At 44.0% G+C, this 17,668-nt stretch overlaps 1 protein-coding gene across 1 annotated transcript; it reads left to right on the top strand.

The window, feature by feature from the left end:
- The first annotated feature begins 141 nt into the window (after positions 1-141).
- On the top strand, positions 142-12,659 carry LOC121162853. The gene is given in 5 exon segments (XM_040990089.1): positions 142-718; positions 2,029-2,142; positions 6,223-6,307; positions 7,830-7,988; positions 12,542-12,659. Coding segments are annotated over 5 exon segments (1,053 nt in total).
- The last annotated feature ends 5,009 nt before the right edge of the window (positions 12,660-17,668 follow it).

Genomic DNA, 17,668 nt, shown 5'->3' with positions numbered 1-17,668 from the left:
TGTTTTCATCCCTCAAACTTGATTTGGGAATAAATGTGCTAATAGTAAATTCTGGTTAGGACGATACAAACTTTTAAAAACCTGTGTGCTTTTGTCTATCCTTCAGCCACTATTTCTCTGTCAACCAGAAGATACTCAATGATGGCTGAAATGAGGAAGGGGACTGAGAAACGACACAACCCAGTGGAAAGCATTCGTAGAAAAATCAAAGCCATCCAGAGGAGAGAAGCTGCGTTGGATCCAGCGCAGCAGATAGGTAAGTACCGCACCAGCAGTTTTGAGAGTCCATGGGTCCACAGCAAGAAGCTGGCGGCTTGCTTTCCAGTGCCCACCTCGCCTCTTGCAAGTTTGGACAAATTTGCCGCCTTCATTTCTTGTCCGGAAGTGGCATCTCCAGGGACACCAGTCCTGCCTGCTTTCAGCACTCCTGAGAGTGAAATGTCCTCTGTCCATCCCCCACGTTTCAAGAACAGCTCGGAGTGGGCATTAAGCACCAAGTGCAGACACCTGCCTGGGCTGGCACAAAGAAGAGACAAGCTCCTCTTGGATGAGGACTTGGACAGTTGCTGCACTGAAAGAAGTTCCAGTACCTTTGTAATTGACCCTGGTTCTGCTTCTGGTCAAAACCCTGAGTGTTGGAGTCCTCAGGAGTTGGTGGTGATGCGGTTATCTCTGAATGTTGATGCTAAACATTCATCTGTTAACATCGGTGCTTCCAGTTAGCTGTAGGCCTGTGTACTTTTAGAATCCTGGAACTCAACAATCATTAAAGTTGAGATAGAGGTATCTCTCTTTTAACTTAGTTTACATCAGTTAAAAACCTGATGTGAATTCTGGATCCAGCTTACTGGTCTGAAAACAGTTTTCCAGGATGAATGGGAATCTCACAGGGGGCAGACTTAGATGTAAGGGAGTTAAAACTCATACACCTGACAGGTGTCTTACTGGAGTGGCCATTTTAGCATTTCTCTTTTGGAGGAGTTCAGTAAACTTAGGAGGAATTGTTCCACTGAAGAAAGAGAGGAGGGAGGCCAGAGGAGAAGGACTGGAGCTCCTCAGTTTCGCCTCAGGAAATGCTAAGACTGTTGGAAGGGTCACAGACACTGAAAAACAAACAAAAATGTAAAATGGCATCCATGCTATATAGTGGATTCTGTTTACTTCTAGTTTGGTTAGAAAAAAAATTTATATATTTCATTTGAAAGGCAGAGTTGAGGGAGAGAGAGAGAGAGAGAGCTTGCCTCTGGTGGTTTACCCGGGAAATGGCTGAAATGGCAGAGCTGAGCAGGCTGAAGCTGGGAGCCAGAAGCTTAATCCTGCCCCTCGCATGGGAGAGACCGTATTCAGCTACTCTCCAGGGATGTTAGCCTTGAGCTGCATTGGAAGTGGAGCACTTAGGACTCAAATCAGTGCTCCTATCAGATGCTGGTGTGGCAGGGATCCCAGAGAGGGAAAGATCTTCCATCCACTGGTTTGTTCCCCAAATGGCCTCAGTTGCCAAAGCTGGGCCCATCCAAAGCCGGGAGTCAGCAGTCTGTTCTGGGCCTCCCACATAGGTGCAGTGTTCTGAGGCTCTGGGCCATCTTCTACCATGTTTCCAGGCCATAAACAGGGAGATGATTGCAAGCAGAGCAGCCAGGGCACTAACTGGTGCCTGTATTGGATGCTGGTGCGTGGGGGTAGAGGATTAACTTATTGAGCCACCAGGCCAGCGCCCTGATTTTGGGGGAGAGGGATATTTTTATCTGTCATGGCAGTCATATTTTCATGCTTTTAATATTATAGGGCCAAAAATATTTTCATTTCTCGATCTCCTTCCCATTCCTCTTTATAACATTTAAAAGAAGAAAGAAAACTAGTAGGGGACTCTTCAAGTCCATCTTCTAATGGATTCATTCAGGCCAAGTCCTTGCTACTCACTACTGGTTATTAAGAGGCCTTCACTATTAAAGTTAAACCCGGCAAATGGGAAATGGATCATTGAAGCACAGAAAAGCATCTGTTCTTGCAAATGTTTTCTTTTCATAGAATGGAAACCGGGAGGTGATGATGGCAGAGATGTTGTCACCAGCAGCACCCCAAAGACCTGTGAGGACCAGCAGCTGGCTGGTATTTTTCGTGCATGGGACATAGCCCACAGAGGTGAGTCGAAAGTTGTCTGCTGAGATATCTGTACCTGCAAGTCATCTGGACTTTCTGTTGTGAGAGAAAGGGAAAGCAATGGTTGCATGGTGTCTGGGGAACTGTGTCTGCATGGACTGAGTATAAGCTAAATCAGGAGATGTGTTGGCTATTGAGGCCTTGGTAGTTATCATTTCTTCGCCCTTCTTCTGCTTGTTGTAAAAATGACGAGATGTGTGTGCTTTTAAAAATTCATCAGTGGACTTAACAGCCCTGATCGTTGACTGGAACTACTAGCATGTCATGGGCATTGCCTTATGAGCAATATTTCAACTCTATAAAACCACCGGCCCAGTTTAGGTCAGCATTTTTTTTTAAGATTTATTTTTATTATTTTTTTATTGGAAAGGTGGATATACAGAGAGGAGAGACAGGAAGATCTTCCGACAGATGATTTACTCCTTAAGTGAGCACAACGGCCGATGCTATGCCGATCTGAAGCCAGGAGACTCTTCCGGGTATCCCACGCGGGTGCAGGGTCCCAAAGCTTTGGGCTGTCCTCGACTGCTTTCCCAGGAAACAGGCAGGGAGCAGGAAGGGAAGCGGGGCTCCCAGGATAGAACCAGCGCCCATATGGGATCCCAGGCGTGCGGGGCGAGGACCTTAACCATTTGCACCACCACGTGGGGCCCAGTTTAGGTCAGAATTTTTAACTATAGATTTTTCACTTCTCTCTTCTTTTTGTGGGGAGATACATTCTTTTCGAAGTTTTTGCAAATAATTTTTAACACATAAATGATTCGCATGCACCTTAAGTTAGTGATGATAAGCAAAGCAAATCCCTTTTGGAAATCCCCTTATCCGTAAGAGGGGAGAGAGTTGTATTATTCGGTCACATGATAATGGAGGTGAACAAGTCCCAAGAAAGTCAGGGTGAGGCAGCCAGCTAGTTGAGATGATTCTGTCTTTGAGCCGGGGCACAGCATCAGCTCAGGCAGGGCAGGTATGTGTGTGACTTCATCAGGATTATTGGGTGACTTGCTTGTGGCCTGGGGCCCAGCAGTTCTCATGGAGCTCTCTGGATGTGTTTCAGTTTCAGGGACCACATATGACTTGGACGTGTCATCGCAGGGAGCCTGGTGAGTGTTCTCACTGGTAACAAAATACAGTCCGCCTTTCTTACTGATTTGTCTTATTTCATAACTGCATATTCATGAAGAAGTCACTTAACCCTTTTTTGTGTGTGGTAGAAGAAACCTACTTCTATATTCTATGCCATCTGTTTTAGAGCCAGCTCTTCAGGAACATGTATATATATGCAGACATTTATTGAGAGTTTACAATTTGCCATGCGTGAGTGACTGGATTTCCACACTTAGTAATAGTCATCTCATCAATCGCTTGAAGATTTTATTATGATACCAAATTTTCTATTGTGAAACCACAGTTCAGTAACTTGTCTAAGATCATTCAATTCAAATAATGAGGCTGGGTATGGAACAGAAAGGGATAGGACAGATTAGGGAATGGATGGGAGATTATATATTTACATAGGAACTTGAATTGTGGAGGTAACTGTGAAAAATCATGTTTGTGAATCACAAACTTTGCGCACTTATGCAAGAAGTCATCCTGTTGGTGCTATTCCAGCGTTGCGAACCTTTTGAAAGCTCCTTCAGTGACGGTGGTCTTAAGTAAATTATCCATTTCTTGTAAATCCCTGAATACTGAATAATCATTAAAAGTAGAATTTGAATTAGGTTAATGTACATTGGAAGAACTATCCAAGTGTGTGCATTTCAAATAACAGGCTAAAGATCTGTATATTGGTGAAATCCCATTTTTGTCAGGTAGTGGATACACATGGGGAAAAGTTGGCAAAACTCTGAAATGATCTGCACTGCATGGTGATGTCTGAGTTTTTAAAAATATGTAAATTTTATCTTTAATAAAAAGATCAATAATTCTTCTATAAAACGGTGAAGGCAAAAGAAAAACTTTTTTATGACAAATATAAAGGAACAGAAAAATCTGGGAGAAAATACTGCAAAATGTAAGAATGGTTGACGTGGACGTAGGTAAAGATAAAGGGGTGATGTGAGTTTTTCTTTCATCTGAGACTGAAAACAGACATCAGTGTAGTGATTCCTTGGTGTCCACGGGAGGATGGCTCCAGGCTCGCTTTGGTGCTGCAAGTCCAGAGGTGCACAGGGCCCTCAGATGTGTCTCTGCATGTATTTCGGTTCCAGGGACCACAGATGAAGTAATGGCACAGTGTTTGTGTGGAAGTTACATAATTGCCCTGTATGCTATAAGTCAGTTTCAGATGACTTACACCTAATATAGTGTAAATGCCATCTGAATAGTTCATGCGCTGTGTTAACAGATGATAAGAAGAAAGTCTCTACTTGTTTGGTACAGATGTGTTTTTCCTAAATATATTTACTTATTGGTAAGGCAGTCCACATTAGAATGAAGCAGCTAAGGCTGGGAGCTCATCTGGGTTTCCCACGTGGGTGGCAGCAGTTCAAGTACTTGGGCCATTTCCATGGCTCTCCTAGGTGCATTAGCTGGCAACTGGATCAGAAACGGAGCAGATGGGGCTTGAACCAGCATATAAATGGGATGCTGGTATTGCAGACAGTGGTATTATCCAGTGTGCTACAATGCTGTTTCCCTTGTAGCCCAAGTTGTTTTGATCCATGGTTGATAGGAACCGTGCATGTGGAGCCAGCTGACTCGGGTATCTGATTGTACAAATCTGGAGAGCTGTGTGGTTACATAAGAACAGGAAGCTAAGGATTCAATGTTTAGAAAGCTTGAATAGTAAAACTTCAACCCCAGTATTGACATACTGGTTGGGAGCTTGGTACCTTCATTCAGACCTAGAATTGTGGAGGTAACTGTGAAAAATCATGTTTGTGAATCACAAACTTTGCGCACTTATGCAAGAAGTCATTCTGTTGGGTGCTATTCCAGCGTTGCGAACCTTTTGAAAGCTCCTTCAGTTACGGTGGTCTTAAGTAAATTATCCATTTCTTGTAAATCCCTGAGCTCCATGCAGTGTCTCTTCTGAATTAAGAAGAAAAAGTGGCGTTCCTGGTGCGTTGGTGCAGCGCTTAAGGTCCTCGCCTTGCATGCCCAGGATCATATAGGTGTGCTGGTTCTAACCCCTTGTCCCTGATTCCATTCCAGCTCCTCGCCTGTGGCCCAGGAAAGCTTTCCAGGACAGTGGAAAGCTTTGGGACCCTGCACCCACGTGGGAGACCCTGAAGAGGCTCCTGGCTTCAGATCGACATAGCATCGGCCGTTGTGCTCACTTGGGGAGTGAATCATTGGACGGAAGATCTTCCTCTCTGTCTCTCCTCTCTGTATATCCTCCTTTCCAATAAAAAAGAAAAAAATTAAATCTTTAAAAAAAAGAAAAACAAGAAGAAAAATTGGCTGGTTAGCAGGCCACGCCCTATCTCTGGGAACACCCCATAGTGGTACTTGGTGTTCTGGGTTATCCATACTCTGTGTATATTGGTGACACTTATTGTAACATGACTCAGCTCTTTCTAGGTGTTAGACAGCTGGAATCACTTTTCTCTGCTACTCTGTGAGTCTAGATGCTTCAGTCTAAGTCTGGAATACAAATTCTTAGTAGTAATCTCAAATTACTCTTTGCTCATCCAGAAAACCTTTCATATGTTTTCTGAAAGAAACTGCCATTCATAAGAGGGTTATGATGTGACTTTTAAGCTCTTTGGAGATGATTTTTTTCTTTAAGGGATTGACTTAGTTGAAAGGCCAAGAGTGAAGCAGAGAGACACAGGGAAAGAGATCTTCCATCTTCTGATTCATCTCTTAAATGATGTCAATAGCCGGGCCTGGGCCAGGTCCAAGCTAAAAACCTGGAATGCCGTTCAGGTCTTGCACAAGAGTAGTGGAGGTCCAGGCACTTGGGCCATCCTCTACTGTTTTCTCACGCACGTTAGTAAGGACTTGGGTTCATGGGGAGCACCCAACTGACGCACCAGGATGGGATGCCAGTGTTGTATGCAGTGGTACAACTCGCTGTGCCATAATGCTGTCCCCAGAGTTTCTTTTTTTTTTAAGGTTTTGTTCATAGATCCTTGTGTGCAGGAAATGAGGAAAGCTGCTGTAAGCTGTTTGATGTACGAGTTTCAGATATTAAGGAGCAGTAATTCTATCTTCCTAAACGATTTGATCAGGCAAGAAGGAAGAGTAGAAACCTTTTTTTTTTTTTTTTTGACTTTAGTTTTTCATGATATGGTTTCATAGGTTTGGGGATTTCTCCTTGCACCCTTTCCATCGCCCCTGCCCGCACCATAGAAACCATGTTCTAAAATCTGTGCTCAACACTGAGATTGTAAGGAGGCAGCAAGGGAAACATGCTACTCAAATTTCCTCTTTCTCCTCACATTCTCTTCCTAATCCTCCTCCTCTTGGTTGTCTTCTTTGTTTTCTTCATTCTCTTCCTTTTTCTTTCTTCCTCCATTATCCATCTCCATCATCATCATCAAAAATTTCAATGACAGAGGGTGGGTAGAGTGATGCTGATTTATTCCCCAATATCTGGCTCAGACCCAGGCTAGAGACCTGAGCCGGGAGCTCAACCCAGACCTCCCATCGGGCTGGCCAGAAAGTTACTAGTGGAGTTGGGACAATAGCCTAAGTGGTCAAAGGGCTTGTTTGCTTTTGGCAAAGAGTGACACAGATATTAACCAGCTACCTGTGTCCCATATCAGGTTCCTGACAATAAGTTTCTGCTCTGGATTCTGATTTCTTGTCCATGTACAAGCTGGAGGCTTTAGTGATGGCTCATGCAAGAGCGGCAATGAGTTCCAAGTCTCTGGCTTCAGCCTGCTCAGGCCTGGCTCTTGCAGGTGCTTGGGGAGTGAACCAGGGGATGGGAAGTCTACCTTCAGAAATGTGAACATGTAAGGGTTCTTGAGACAGTTCACAGAAAGTAAACATTATGGGGGAAAAAAAACACTATGCATAGATGGCAGATTTATTTTCACACCAGAGTAAACACATCTTTTAATTTCATCTTCCCTTTCTGTAGGAGACCAGGAATTGTTTCCCAGCTAAAGGCTTACTGAAACCTGCCAAGATTTTTGGAATAAATAAAATCATAGCTGTTCATTGTGGGGCCTCCCACAATCCAGGCAGAAGCAAGAATACCTCAGGGTAGATGAGGCAGGTTTGGGGAGGGTTATTTTAAGGAAAAACAGAAGTTGTGACCAAGGTGTTGGATATGGTACCACAGGCTTAGCTGATATGGGCATGCCATATCAAGATGCGTGTTTAAGTTCCAGTTGCTCCACTTCTCATCTAGATTCTGCTGATGTGCCTGGGGAGGAAGCAGAAGATGGCCTTGCCAACCACACAGCAGATGCAAAAGACCTCTAAACTTATGGTTCAGCTTGGCCCAGCCCTGGCTGTTGTGACCAACTGCACTTTTTTTTAAAGTTGTGAAAGTTAACTTTATAAATGGCAAGTGCTAGATACCTAGCAATTTTGACAACTCTTGGTTGTTGCTGTAACGACTGTTTGCATGAACATTAGTTAAGTGTCCTTTATTTATGATGATGAGGAGGAGGATAGCAGAAAAATGTACAAGAACATTCCTGCCTGTTGGCTTAACCATGGGTCTTACTTTGATTGGAGGTTGTTCTCATTCACACTTTCACCTGCAGAGAAGAGTCTGATTTGATAGACTACATGGCACCGCTACATTTCAACAAGCGAAAGTTGGAAGAGGAAAATCGTAAGTTTAAATTGGCAATAGAAACCTTGGAAGAAGCCAAGGGGCAGTTGTCAGAGGAGTGTGCTGAGCGACGCTTTCAGGCGAAAAGGTGAGGTCTGGGGGCTCTGCCTGCCAGATGCCTGCCGGTTGTTTTGTTTAAGTTTTTATTAAGATACAATTTGCATAGTAGACAACTGAACATTTTAATATACTCAGTTTAACATTTTCCTATATATTTATGTGTTGGACAGTCATCACTGATGTCTAATTTCAGACCTTAAAAATATTTGAAAGAGGGAGAGGGATAGAGAAAAAAAATCTGTCACTGTGGCTGACACTGTGGCATGGTGAGCAAAGCTGCTGGCTGCAGTGCTGGCATTCCATGTGGGCACCAGTTCAAGTCCTGGCTGCTCCTTTTCTGATTCAGCTACTTGGAAAAAGCAGCCGAAGATGGCCTACGTGCTTGAGGCCTGGTACCCTATGAGAGACTCAAATGAAATTCCTGGCTTCTGGCTTCAGCCTGGGCCAGTTGTGGCCATAAAGTAGCACATTGAAGATTGTTCTTACTTACCCTTTCTGCCTCTCCCTCTCTGCTCTTTTATGTAACTCCTTCAGATAAATAAGTCTTAAAGAGAAAAAGACAAGAGAAAGGCAGGCAGGCCTGTACTTTGGCGTAGCAAGCTAATCCTCTACCCGAGGCACCAGCATCCCATTCCTGTCCTGGCAGCTCCACGTCTGATCCAGTTCCCTGCTTGTAGCCTGGGAAAACAGCAGAGGATGGCTCAAGTCCTTGGGCCCCTACACCCCCATGGGAGACCTGGAAGAAGCTCCTGGCTTCAGACTGGCTCAGTTTCAGCCATTGATGCCATTTTTGAAAACCTCCCTGTGCTTCTGTGTGCAAAAATCTACATTTTAAATAAAAAGAAATCTAAACAACAATAACAAAGAAATCTCTCATGTCTAGCTTAACTCCCTAAAGGACGGCAAAAGCCAGGGCTGGTTCAGACTAAAGCTAAGGGCCCAGAACTCAATCTGGACCTCCCGTGCTGGCACTTCAGCCATTAGCGACTGCTTCTAGGGTGAATATTTAGAGGAAGCAAGAAAGAGTGGAACTAAGGTATGAAACAAGCTATCCCAATGTGGAATATAGGTATCCTGCACCTTGCCCTAAGCCCTGCATTACACACTCGCTCCTAATTTCAGCACACTGTAATCACTCCAGATAGAAACCCAAAATCCATTAGCTGTCCTTGTCACATACTCCTGGCTGTTAGGATTCCATTTTCTCCTTCTATAAGGAAGTTTGAACTCCGTATTTATTGTATCAAATCCCATAATGTGTGATCTTAGTGCATCTGCTGTCTCCAGTTTGGCATTCTTTCACCATTCATACGTGCTGTCGCATGTTGCTGTTCTTATGGCCATATTCTGCACTACCATATTTGCTTATCTGTTGTGGACGTTGGGTTATTCTTGCAATTATGAATGATACCTCTGTGAAAATTTTTGTTCAAGGTTTTGTGTGGACATGTTTTCATGTCCCTGGAGTATTTACACTCAAGTGGAATTAGTGCATCATGCCGCAATCTACAGGAGGCATTGGAAGGAGCTACCACTTTGCTTAACTCTGTGTGAAGTCCTGTACTGAATACCAGGAGATTGATGGATGAGCCAGGTGTAATATGTGCCCTCTAGGCTTAGAAGGATGATAAAATACATGCATAGAAAAAAAAATCAGATGTTAGCCGAAAGACAGAGGAATAAAGGAATAAGTGATACGCCAGAGCAAGTATGAAGCTCCTGATAAAATGGGGTAGGAAGAGATAATCAGATACATGGAAAATGCTATACGATTCTCAAAAAATCTACATTGGGTGCCAAAATTCCTTTATAAAGATTGATTTGAATGAATGAATGATGGAGAGTGGAGAAATCTTCCAGTTATTCTACTCTGGAGGACGAGGACTTGCTTCTGGACGAGGCAAGCTCAAAAACTTTGCAGGAAACATGCAAACTTGGATGCTTTGTCTTCGCCCCCAGTTTACCTAGAACCTCTGTATTCAGAACTTCATAGATTTATTCTTATTGGAAAGTCAGATTTACAGAAAGAAGGAATGAGAGAAATATCTTCTTCCATTTGCTGGTTCACTTCCCAAGGGGCCACAATGGCCAGAGCTGAGCTGATCCAAAGCCAGGAGCCAGGAACTTCCTCTGGGTCTCCCATGCGGGTACAGGGTACCAAGGCTTTGGCCTGTCCTTGACTGCTTTCCCAGGCCACAAGCAGGGAGCTGGATGGAAAGTGGAGCATCCAGGATATAAACCAGCATCCATATGGGCATACAAGGCAAGGACTTTAACCATTTGGCTGTCATGCCAGGCCCTCCCTGTATTCAGAATTTTAGCACCTGGACTGGTGTTATGGTGCAGCAGTTCATAATGTTGCCTGCAACACCTGCATTACACGTATGTGCCAGTTTGAGTCCCAGCTTCTCTAGTTTTGACCCAGTTCTCAGCTAATGTACTTAGGAAAGCAGCAGAAAATAGTCTAAGTACTTGGAATGCAGTCTAAGTACTCCATCCATATAGGAGACCCAGATGGAGATGCAGACAGCTGGCCACAACCTGGCCCAGTCCTGGCTGTTGCGGCTGTTTGGGGAAGTGCACTTTTTGGGCCCATTTTCTAGAGGCTTGTCTATAGTTAACTTAGACAAGAAATGGCTGGAGCTAAGCCAATCGAAACCTAGGAGCCAGGAGCTTCTTCCAAGTTTCTCATGCGGATGCAGAATTCCAAGAACTTGGACTATCATCCACTACCCTCCTAGGCCATAAGCAGCCTGCTGCATGGGAAGTGGAGCAGCCAGGACTAGAATGAATTCCCATATGGGATGCCAGCACTACAGGCAGAGGATTAGCTTGTTGAACCACTGCATTTGCTCTGCATCACTCAAAATCTGAGTTCTTCATTATGGGGTTCTGCTTTCAATTGTCCCATTGGTGCTCTGACAGCATACCTAAATATTGGAAGATCTGCTATGGTTAAGATGTTTAATTGGATGTTAAATGTCCTTGGAACATGCATGTATTAAATGTTCGAACCCCAGAGAGGCCCTACTGGTAAGTAGGACAGTGGGACCCAGGGCAAAACCCTCAGGTCAGTGGGACCATGTCCTTGTCAGTGCTCTAGAAATGATCTTTTTGAAAAAAAAGTGTTATTATTTTATTGAAAAGTCAGATATAGAAAGAGGAGGAGAGACAGAGAGGAAGATCTTCTGTCTACTGGTTCACTCCCCAAGTGGCTGCCATAGCCAGAGCTGCGTTGATCCAAAGCCAGGAGCCTGTTCCAGGTCTCCCATAGAGGTTCAGGGTCCCAAGGTATTGGGCCATCCTCTACTGCTTTTCCAGGCCACAAACAGGGAGCTGGATGGGAACGGGGGGCTGACAGGACTAGAACTGGTGCCCATATGGGATCCTGGCATTCAAGGTGAGGACTTTAGCTGCTAGGCTACCGCTCTGGGACCTCTGGAGAAATTCTAAAAGCACAAGTTTGGATTCAGTCCATCTGTGCTCCATGGTTCATCACAACACCCACTGTGTACATTCTGCTGCCCTCCCGTCATCTCCCCCATCGTTGGCCTGTCATCAGAGCCCAGTTCTGTACCAAGTCATGTGGACAGTGGATTTCCCCAACTGTGAATTAAGGAAACCTTTGTTGATAAGTTAGTTATCTTCGATATTTTGTTGCAGCAATAAACAGCTGACTAGTTGTGGCCCCTCAATGAGCTGCTTTTTGTCTCTTGCCTGAGTTATCCATTCTTAGATGCACAAGGAATTGGAATATACTCCAATCTTGGTTGGTTTTGCAGTATATCCTAATTATAAGTGTATGCTGTGGTAATGATGAACTCTGCGATGGTTGAATTTTCCAGTTTGGATATACTTTTGTCATTTTTGCCCATACAGTTTGGCATGGATTTGGAACTCAGTAATCCTGTCTATTGAATGATTGATATAATTCCTTGGTAGGGAAATTGCTCGCCCTTTGAGGTTCTCAGAGAAGAGTTTTATAATCTAGTAAGAGATTCAAATAAGTATTTCCATGATATTGATTACTGAGGTTCATTTAATCAGCTTTCTATTGGTGGATGCTGAGGTCATTTACAGTGCTTTGTTATGGTAAACACCTCTGTAATGAACCTCTCTATGTATTCTATGAATTTTTGATTTTTTTTTATTCTTCTCACCCTCCATGGTGTATAAGCTCTGTAAGGCTCTGTAAGGATGAATGTGGGGTACAGAATCTGTTGTGGGGTCTCAGTAAATATTCATGGAATTGCATTAAGCAATATAATATATTTTTAGTAGGATTAAAAAAAATGGGATTGAGTCAATGATGATTACCAAAGGGATTCTCCCAGTCCTGACTTCAGGAAAACATGTCTTCCCTCCCTTCTCCCTTCCCCCATCAGCTTCCTCCTCTCCCTAAATTCCTTCCCTTGCTAAGGACTATGAAAGACCATGGGTATATTTTTTACCACTGTGGGCATCTGGTTTAAACCTTTGGTGATTGAAAGCTTGGTCTAAAAATAGCCCCTGGCTCTCCTCCTTGTCTTTGGCAGTTGTATTTTGAGGGTTTGCTCATTGCCTTCTGCCCCACCCCCACAGTGCACACTAGCCTATTATGAGACTAAATCTGTTAAAAGAAGAACTGGAAGAACTGAAAATTAGTATGAATGCTGCAGAAGAACAGAAGACCGTGCTCGAGGCCAGAACAAACACTTAGTAGGTCATCCAAGCACAGCATCTTTGAAATGGGTATATGGCTTACAAGGGCAAAATACCAGAGGATTGATTGGGGGTTGGTGGGGGGAAGGATGGCAATTGGGTATCGGTACACTGATGAATGATTTGGTCATACCTTAAAGAAGCCAAAGCTGGAGGGAGCCAGAGTGTGCTTTCGGTTTCTGCCAAGATGAAAATTCTTGACGCATTTCTCAGTCAGCTTTACAAAAGTTGGGTAAGATCAAGAAAAATCTCCAGAATGCTTCTAAAAGTGTTCCTACATATCTGATAACCGACATCAACCTGGTTTTCAAGCCGGGTGTTGTCCAACTTCCCCTTTTCTGGTTTTTAATAAGAAAATGGGCTTTTCCAACCCTGTCATGTTGCTGAGAAGCTCTGATGCACATTTCTTCCACTAGGGAAGCGAAGACTTGTTCTTTGAGATCAAAAACTTACTAGGATTAAGGTTTGAGTCAGGTTCTATGGAAATGCTCCTGCCCACTGAGAATGTGAAACTGCTGTTGAGTGCACTGCTGTCTTCCACGTCATGGTGGGTCACAGCAGTGCACTGATGCAGATGTGCTAACCAGGATGAAGGGACTCTGAAAGTCATTCAGACTGGTTCGCTTTCAGGCATTCACTGAAGACCTGCTGGTTGAGGGTTGAGTCTGTCAACTGCATGGGAACTTGGGTTGCAGGCCTGGCCAGAAGAACCTTGTGGCTTTCTGCAGCAAACACAGCTTTGCTCAGCATAGCTTTGGCCTCATTAGTAAAACATGGGCTTTAGAATCCTGCAGGATCACGTGCTTTGTGACCACTAGTGGTACTCTGAATGTATTAGGAGGCGCATGCACCAGGGGAGTACTGAGGAGCAACCACATGGAGGCAGGGCTGGGGAAATGGTCAGAACCCTACTGAGGAGTGGGACCACCTGCTGTTAAGATGTGGTTCCTAAAGTGTGCTAACCTGTGCAAAGCAGGGACCAGTGTTCCAGTGTCCTCCTGGATAAGACGACTGCACTCCCTGGCCTGGGGCTGGAAGCATAAGGGATCCAGAATCCAGAAAGCTTTCAATGTCTTTGTTTTGTGATTCAATAGCATTAACAACTATTGATAAAGAGTAGAGGCCTACCGCTAGAATCCTAATCCTTCACATTATCTAGTACTTTTATAATTTTAGAATTTGAGAAGAGCTTCCTTGGCATTCTGCCTCCATTTTAGACAATGCTTCAATCTTCTTTTCCAGTTCATCTATCTGCACAATGTTCCGAATATTCTAATAAAAGACAGCAGTGTTAGATTCAGTACCCAAGGTAAAAGAGCGTCACATTCATTCTCCCTAGCGAGTGCCAGCCCACACGACCACTCCATTGCATTTGCCCATGACCATCCTGAAGCACGCTAGAGTGGGGTCATGTGCCTGTCTCTGCAGCTTTGCCCCTGGTCCATTCTGCAGCCAACACCCTGGGCTGGCCAGCCCTGCCTGGGAACAGGTGAGCTGCAGCCCTGAGGCTCCAGGTTTGCTCTCTGCCCCATCTGGAATGCTCTTTCCCTGATAAAGCCCCTACCCAGTTTGTAATCAGAAGATGACATTACAATGCTGCTTTCCCTACCCACCCCAGTTTAAACGCCACTGTCTCTTGTTTTAACCACAGCGCTTTTTGCCATCTCACCCAGGAGTTCCCCAGGGTTACTTTGCTTCTTCTATCCTCAGCAGCTCCCATAAGTGCCTGCACACCAAGGTTTTTCAAACAAGGTGTTGCTTTCATTTGAATGTTTAAAAGTTGGCCACTTGCATGGATAATTGCAAAAATAACAAAGTCTGTCCAACATAAAAATCCCACCATCTCTTCAAACATAAGCACAACAATCCAACTTGTTTAAAGCTATCTTTATATATAGTCACCCTCTCAAAATGTGCACTGTCTGGAATATTAACTAGCATAATGTTTAATGTGCATGTGAAATGTGTGAAGCATTAGTTAATGAAATGTAATTGCATGTAACTTAGAGTAAGGACCAGTAGTAAGAATGTGTCAGCACTTGTTTGTACTAGAACGAGCTTGTAAGATGCGTACAACAACATAATGTTTAGCCTTCCCCGCCCCACCGACTGATCTGTGAGAGACACAAGAAACGCTGGAGACAGAGCCCCACTGAGTACAAGAAGGGGTTCAGTTGAGCAGACTAGATTGTTGAGGAACAAGACCCTTTCTAAGTACTCAGAGCTCGAACCGGAGAGAGCTGGGCACTGCCCTGTGCACCCTCCCCAGGGAGTGACCACCTCCTCACTGTCCTTCCTTGCACTACTTCCAGGAACTATAAAGTAAGTGAGCCCCAGGGACCCAGGACATGCCCTACAATGGGAGACTAAGAGGTTATGGACCTTCAGGTAAGGGAATGATAAGGACTTAGTATAAAATGTGAATGTGAATTAGGTGACAAAGTAGAATTTGAATTAAGTGTGTTGTTTGCGTAACAACAAAGCATTGAAAGGCAGACCTGGCAAGTCTCTTAACCCCTCATAACAAGCCTTAATTTGACAAACCAACAGGTTTTTTGTCCCCTAGGAGCCTGAGTCAACACATAGGCATGCCTCATCTCCCTACATTTGCTTCTGCCAATGTCTGTGCATTACAACTTACCTCTTCCTGGAGAGTCCTAATCTTAAGAACCAGAGCTCGGTTTCCTGTTTCCTGATTTATTGTGAGGAAATGGAAAAGAATTTAATTGACAAAATATTTTACACACATTTACCCCCTAAGGCATTTGACATTCCTTCTCTTTACCAACTTCATAAAGTGACAATGACAACATTTCAATGAGCTTATTCTGAATGTTTCCACTATGGGGCTCAGCCTGGGCTTGCAGTCTTGGGGGATCTGTACAGCGTCACTGTTCCTAGAGCCAACCTAACTACAAAACAGGAACATGCAGCTGCTTCCTCACTGCTTTGTGACCACACATTTCAAGCAGGTGTAAACTCCGCTATTGAAACCGCCCTTGGAACCAGAGAGCTTATATTGAAGCTGTTCCCAGTTGCAATGTCACCACAGAGCATGCACATAAAAGCTACTTCATAATTAACAGCCCCAAATGCAGAACTGTCAGAAGGCGATGCATTCTAGGACAAGATGTTTGCCAGAATGCTAGCAGCAAATCCTGCAGGCAGAGCTCAAGATAAAGATTTTATGGGAGGCTTCTCTTTGTTTATACACATCTCCTGATTTTTATAAAATGAGCGAGCACTGCCTTTATAAGATACAAATGAAAAAAAAAATCTCAGGCTAGGAATCCATTGACATAAAAACAAAGAATACTAACTCTGTGTCCCAAGAACTTGGAATCAGAAGCCTTGAGTTCAGTTCTAGCTCTACCATTTATCAATCAATAATGAACACACCAAGTATCTTCCATAAAGGTATAAACTTCCACTTCCTAACTCACAGAAATTGTGTGATTGAACATTATGTGTTTCTAAATTATAAAAGTACTAGATAATGTGAAGGATTAGGATTCTAGTGGTAGGCCTCTACTTTTTATCAATAGTTGTTACTGCTATTGAATCACAAAACAAAGACATTGAAAGCTTTCTGGATTCTGGATCCCTTATGCTTCCAGCCCCAGGCCAGGGAGTGCAGTCGTCTTATCCAGGAGGACACTGGAACACTGGTCCCTGCTTTGCACAGGTTAGCACACTTTAGGAACCACATCTTAACAGCAGGTGGTCCCACTCCTCAGTAGGGTTCTGACCATTTCCCCAGCCCTGCCTCCATGTGGTTGCTCCTCAGTACTCCCCTGGTGCATGCGCCTCCAAATACTTTCAGAGTACATTCAGGAATTTAGGGAGAGGAGGAAGCTGAAGGGGGAAGTGAGAAGGGAGGGAAGACATGTTTTCCTGAAGTCAGGACTGGGAGAATCCCTTTGGTAATCATCATTGACTCAATCCCTTTTTTTTTAATCCTACTAAAAATATATTATATTGCTTAATGCAATTCCATGAATATTTACTGAGACCCCACAACAGATTCTGTACCCCACGTTCATCCTTACAGAGCTTACACACCATGGAGGGTGAGAGGAATAAAAAAAGTCAAAAATTCATTGAATACATAGAGAGGCTCATTACAGAGGTGTTTACCATACAAAGCACTGTAAATGACCTCAGCATCCACCAATAGAAAGCTGATTAAATGAACCTCAGTAATCAATATCATGGAAATACTTATTTGAATCTCTTACTAGATTATAAAACTCTTCTCTGAGAACCTCAAAGGGCGAGCAATTTCCCTACCAAGGAATTATATCAATCATTCAATAGACGGGATTACTGAGTTCCAAATCCATGCCAAACTGTATGGGCAAAAATGACAAAAGTATACCCAACCTGGAAAATTCAACCATCGCAGAGTTCATCATTACCACAGCATACACTCATAATTAGGATATACTGCAAAACTAACCAAGATTGGAGTATATTCCAATTCCTTGTGCATCTAAGAATGGATAACTCAGGCAAGTAAAGAGACAAAAAGCAGCTCATTGAGGGGCCACAACTAGTCAGCTGTTTGTTGCTGCAACAAAATATCGAAGATGACTAACTTATAAACAAAGGTTTCCTTAATTCACAGTTGGGGAAATCCACTGTCCACATGACTTGGTACAGAACTGGGCTCTGATGACAGGCCAACGATGGGGGAGATGACGGGAGGGCAGCAGAATGTACACAGTGGGTGTTGTGATGAACCATGGAGCACAGATGGACTTGTGCTTTTAGAATTTCTCCAGAGGTCCCAGAGCGGTAGCCTAGCAGCTAAAGTCCTCACCTTGAATGCCAGGATCCCATATGGGCACCAGTTCTAGTCCTGTCAGCTCCCCGTTCCCATCCAGCTCAGTGTTTGTGGCCTGGAAAAGCAGTGGAGGACAGCCCAAAGCCTTGGGACCCTGAACCTCTATGGGAGACCTGGAAGAGGCTCCTGGCTTTGGATCAACGCAGCTCTGGCTATGGCAG

The sequence above is a fragment of the Ochotona curzoniae genome, unplaced genomic scaffold, assembly GCF_017591425.1.
Source record: "Ochotona curzoniae isolate NIBS_2020 unplaced genomic scaffold, NIBS_Ocur_1.0 contig_584, whole genome shotgun sequence".
Taxonomy (NCBI): domain Eukaryota; kingdom Metazoa; phylum Chordata; class Mammalia; order Lagomorpha; family Ochotonidae; genus Ochotona; species Ochotona curzoniae.
The sequence above is the reverse complement of the archived record's forward strand: the minus strand, read 5'-3'. Positions and strand labels throughout refer to the sequence as shown.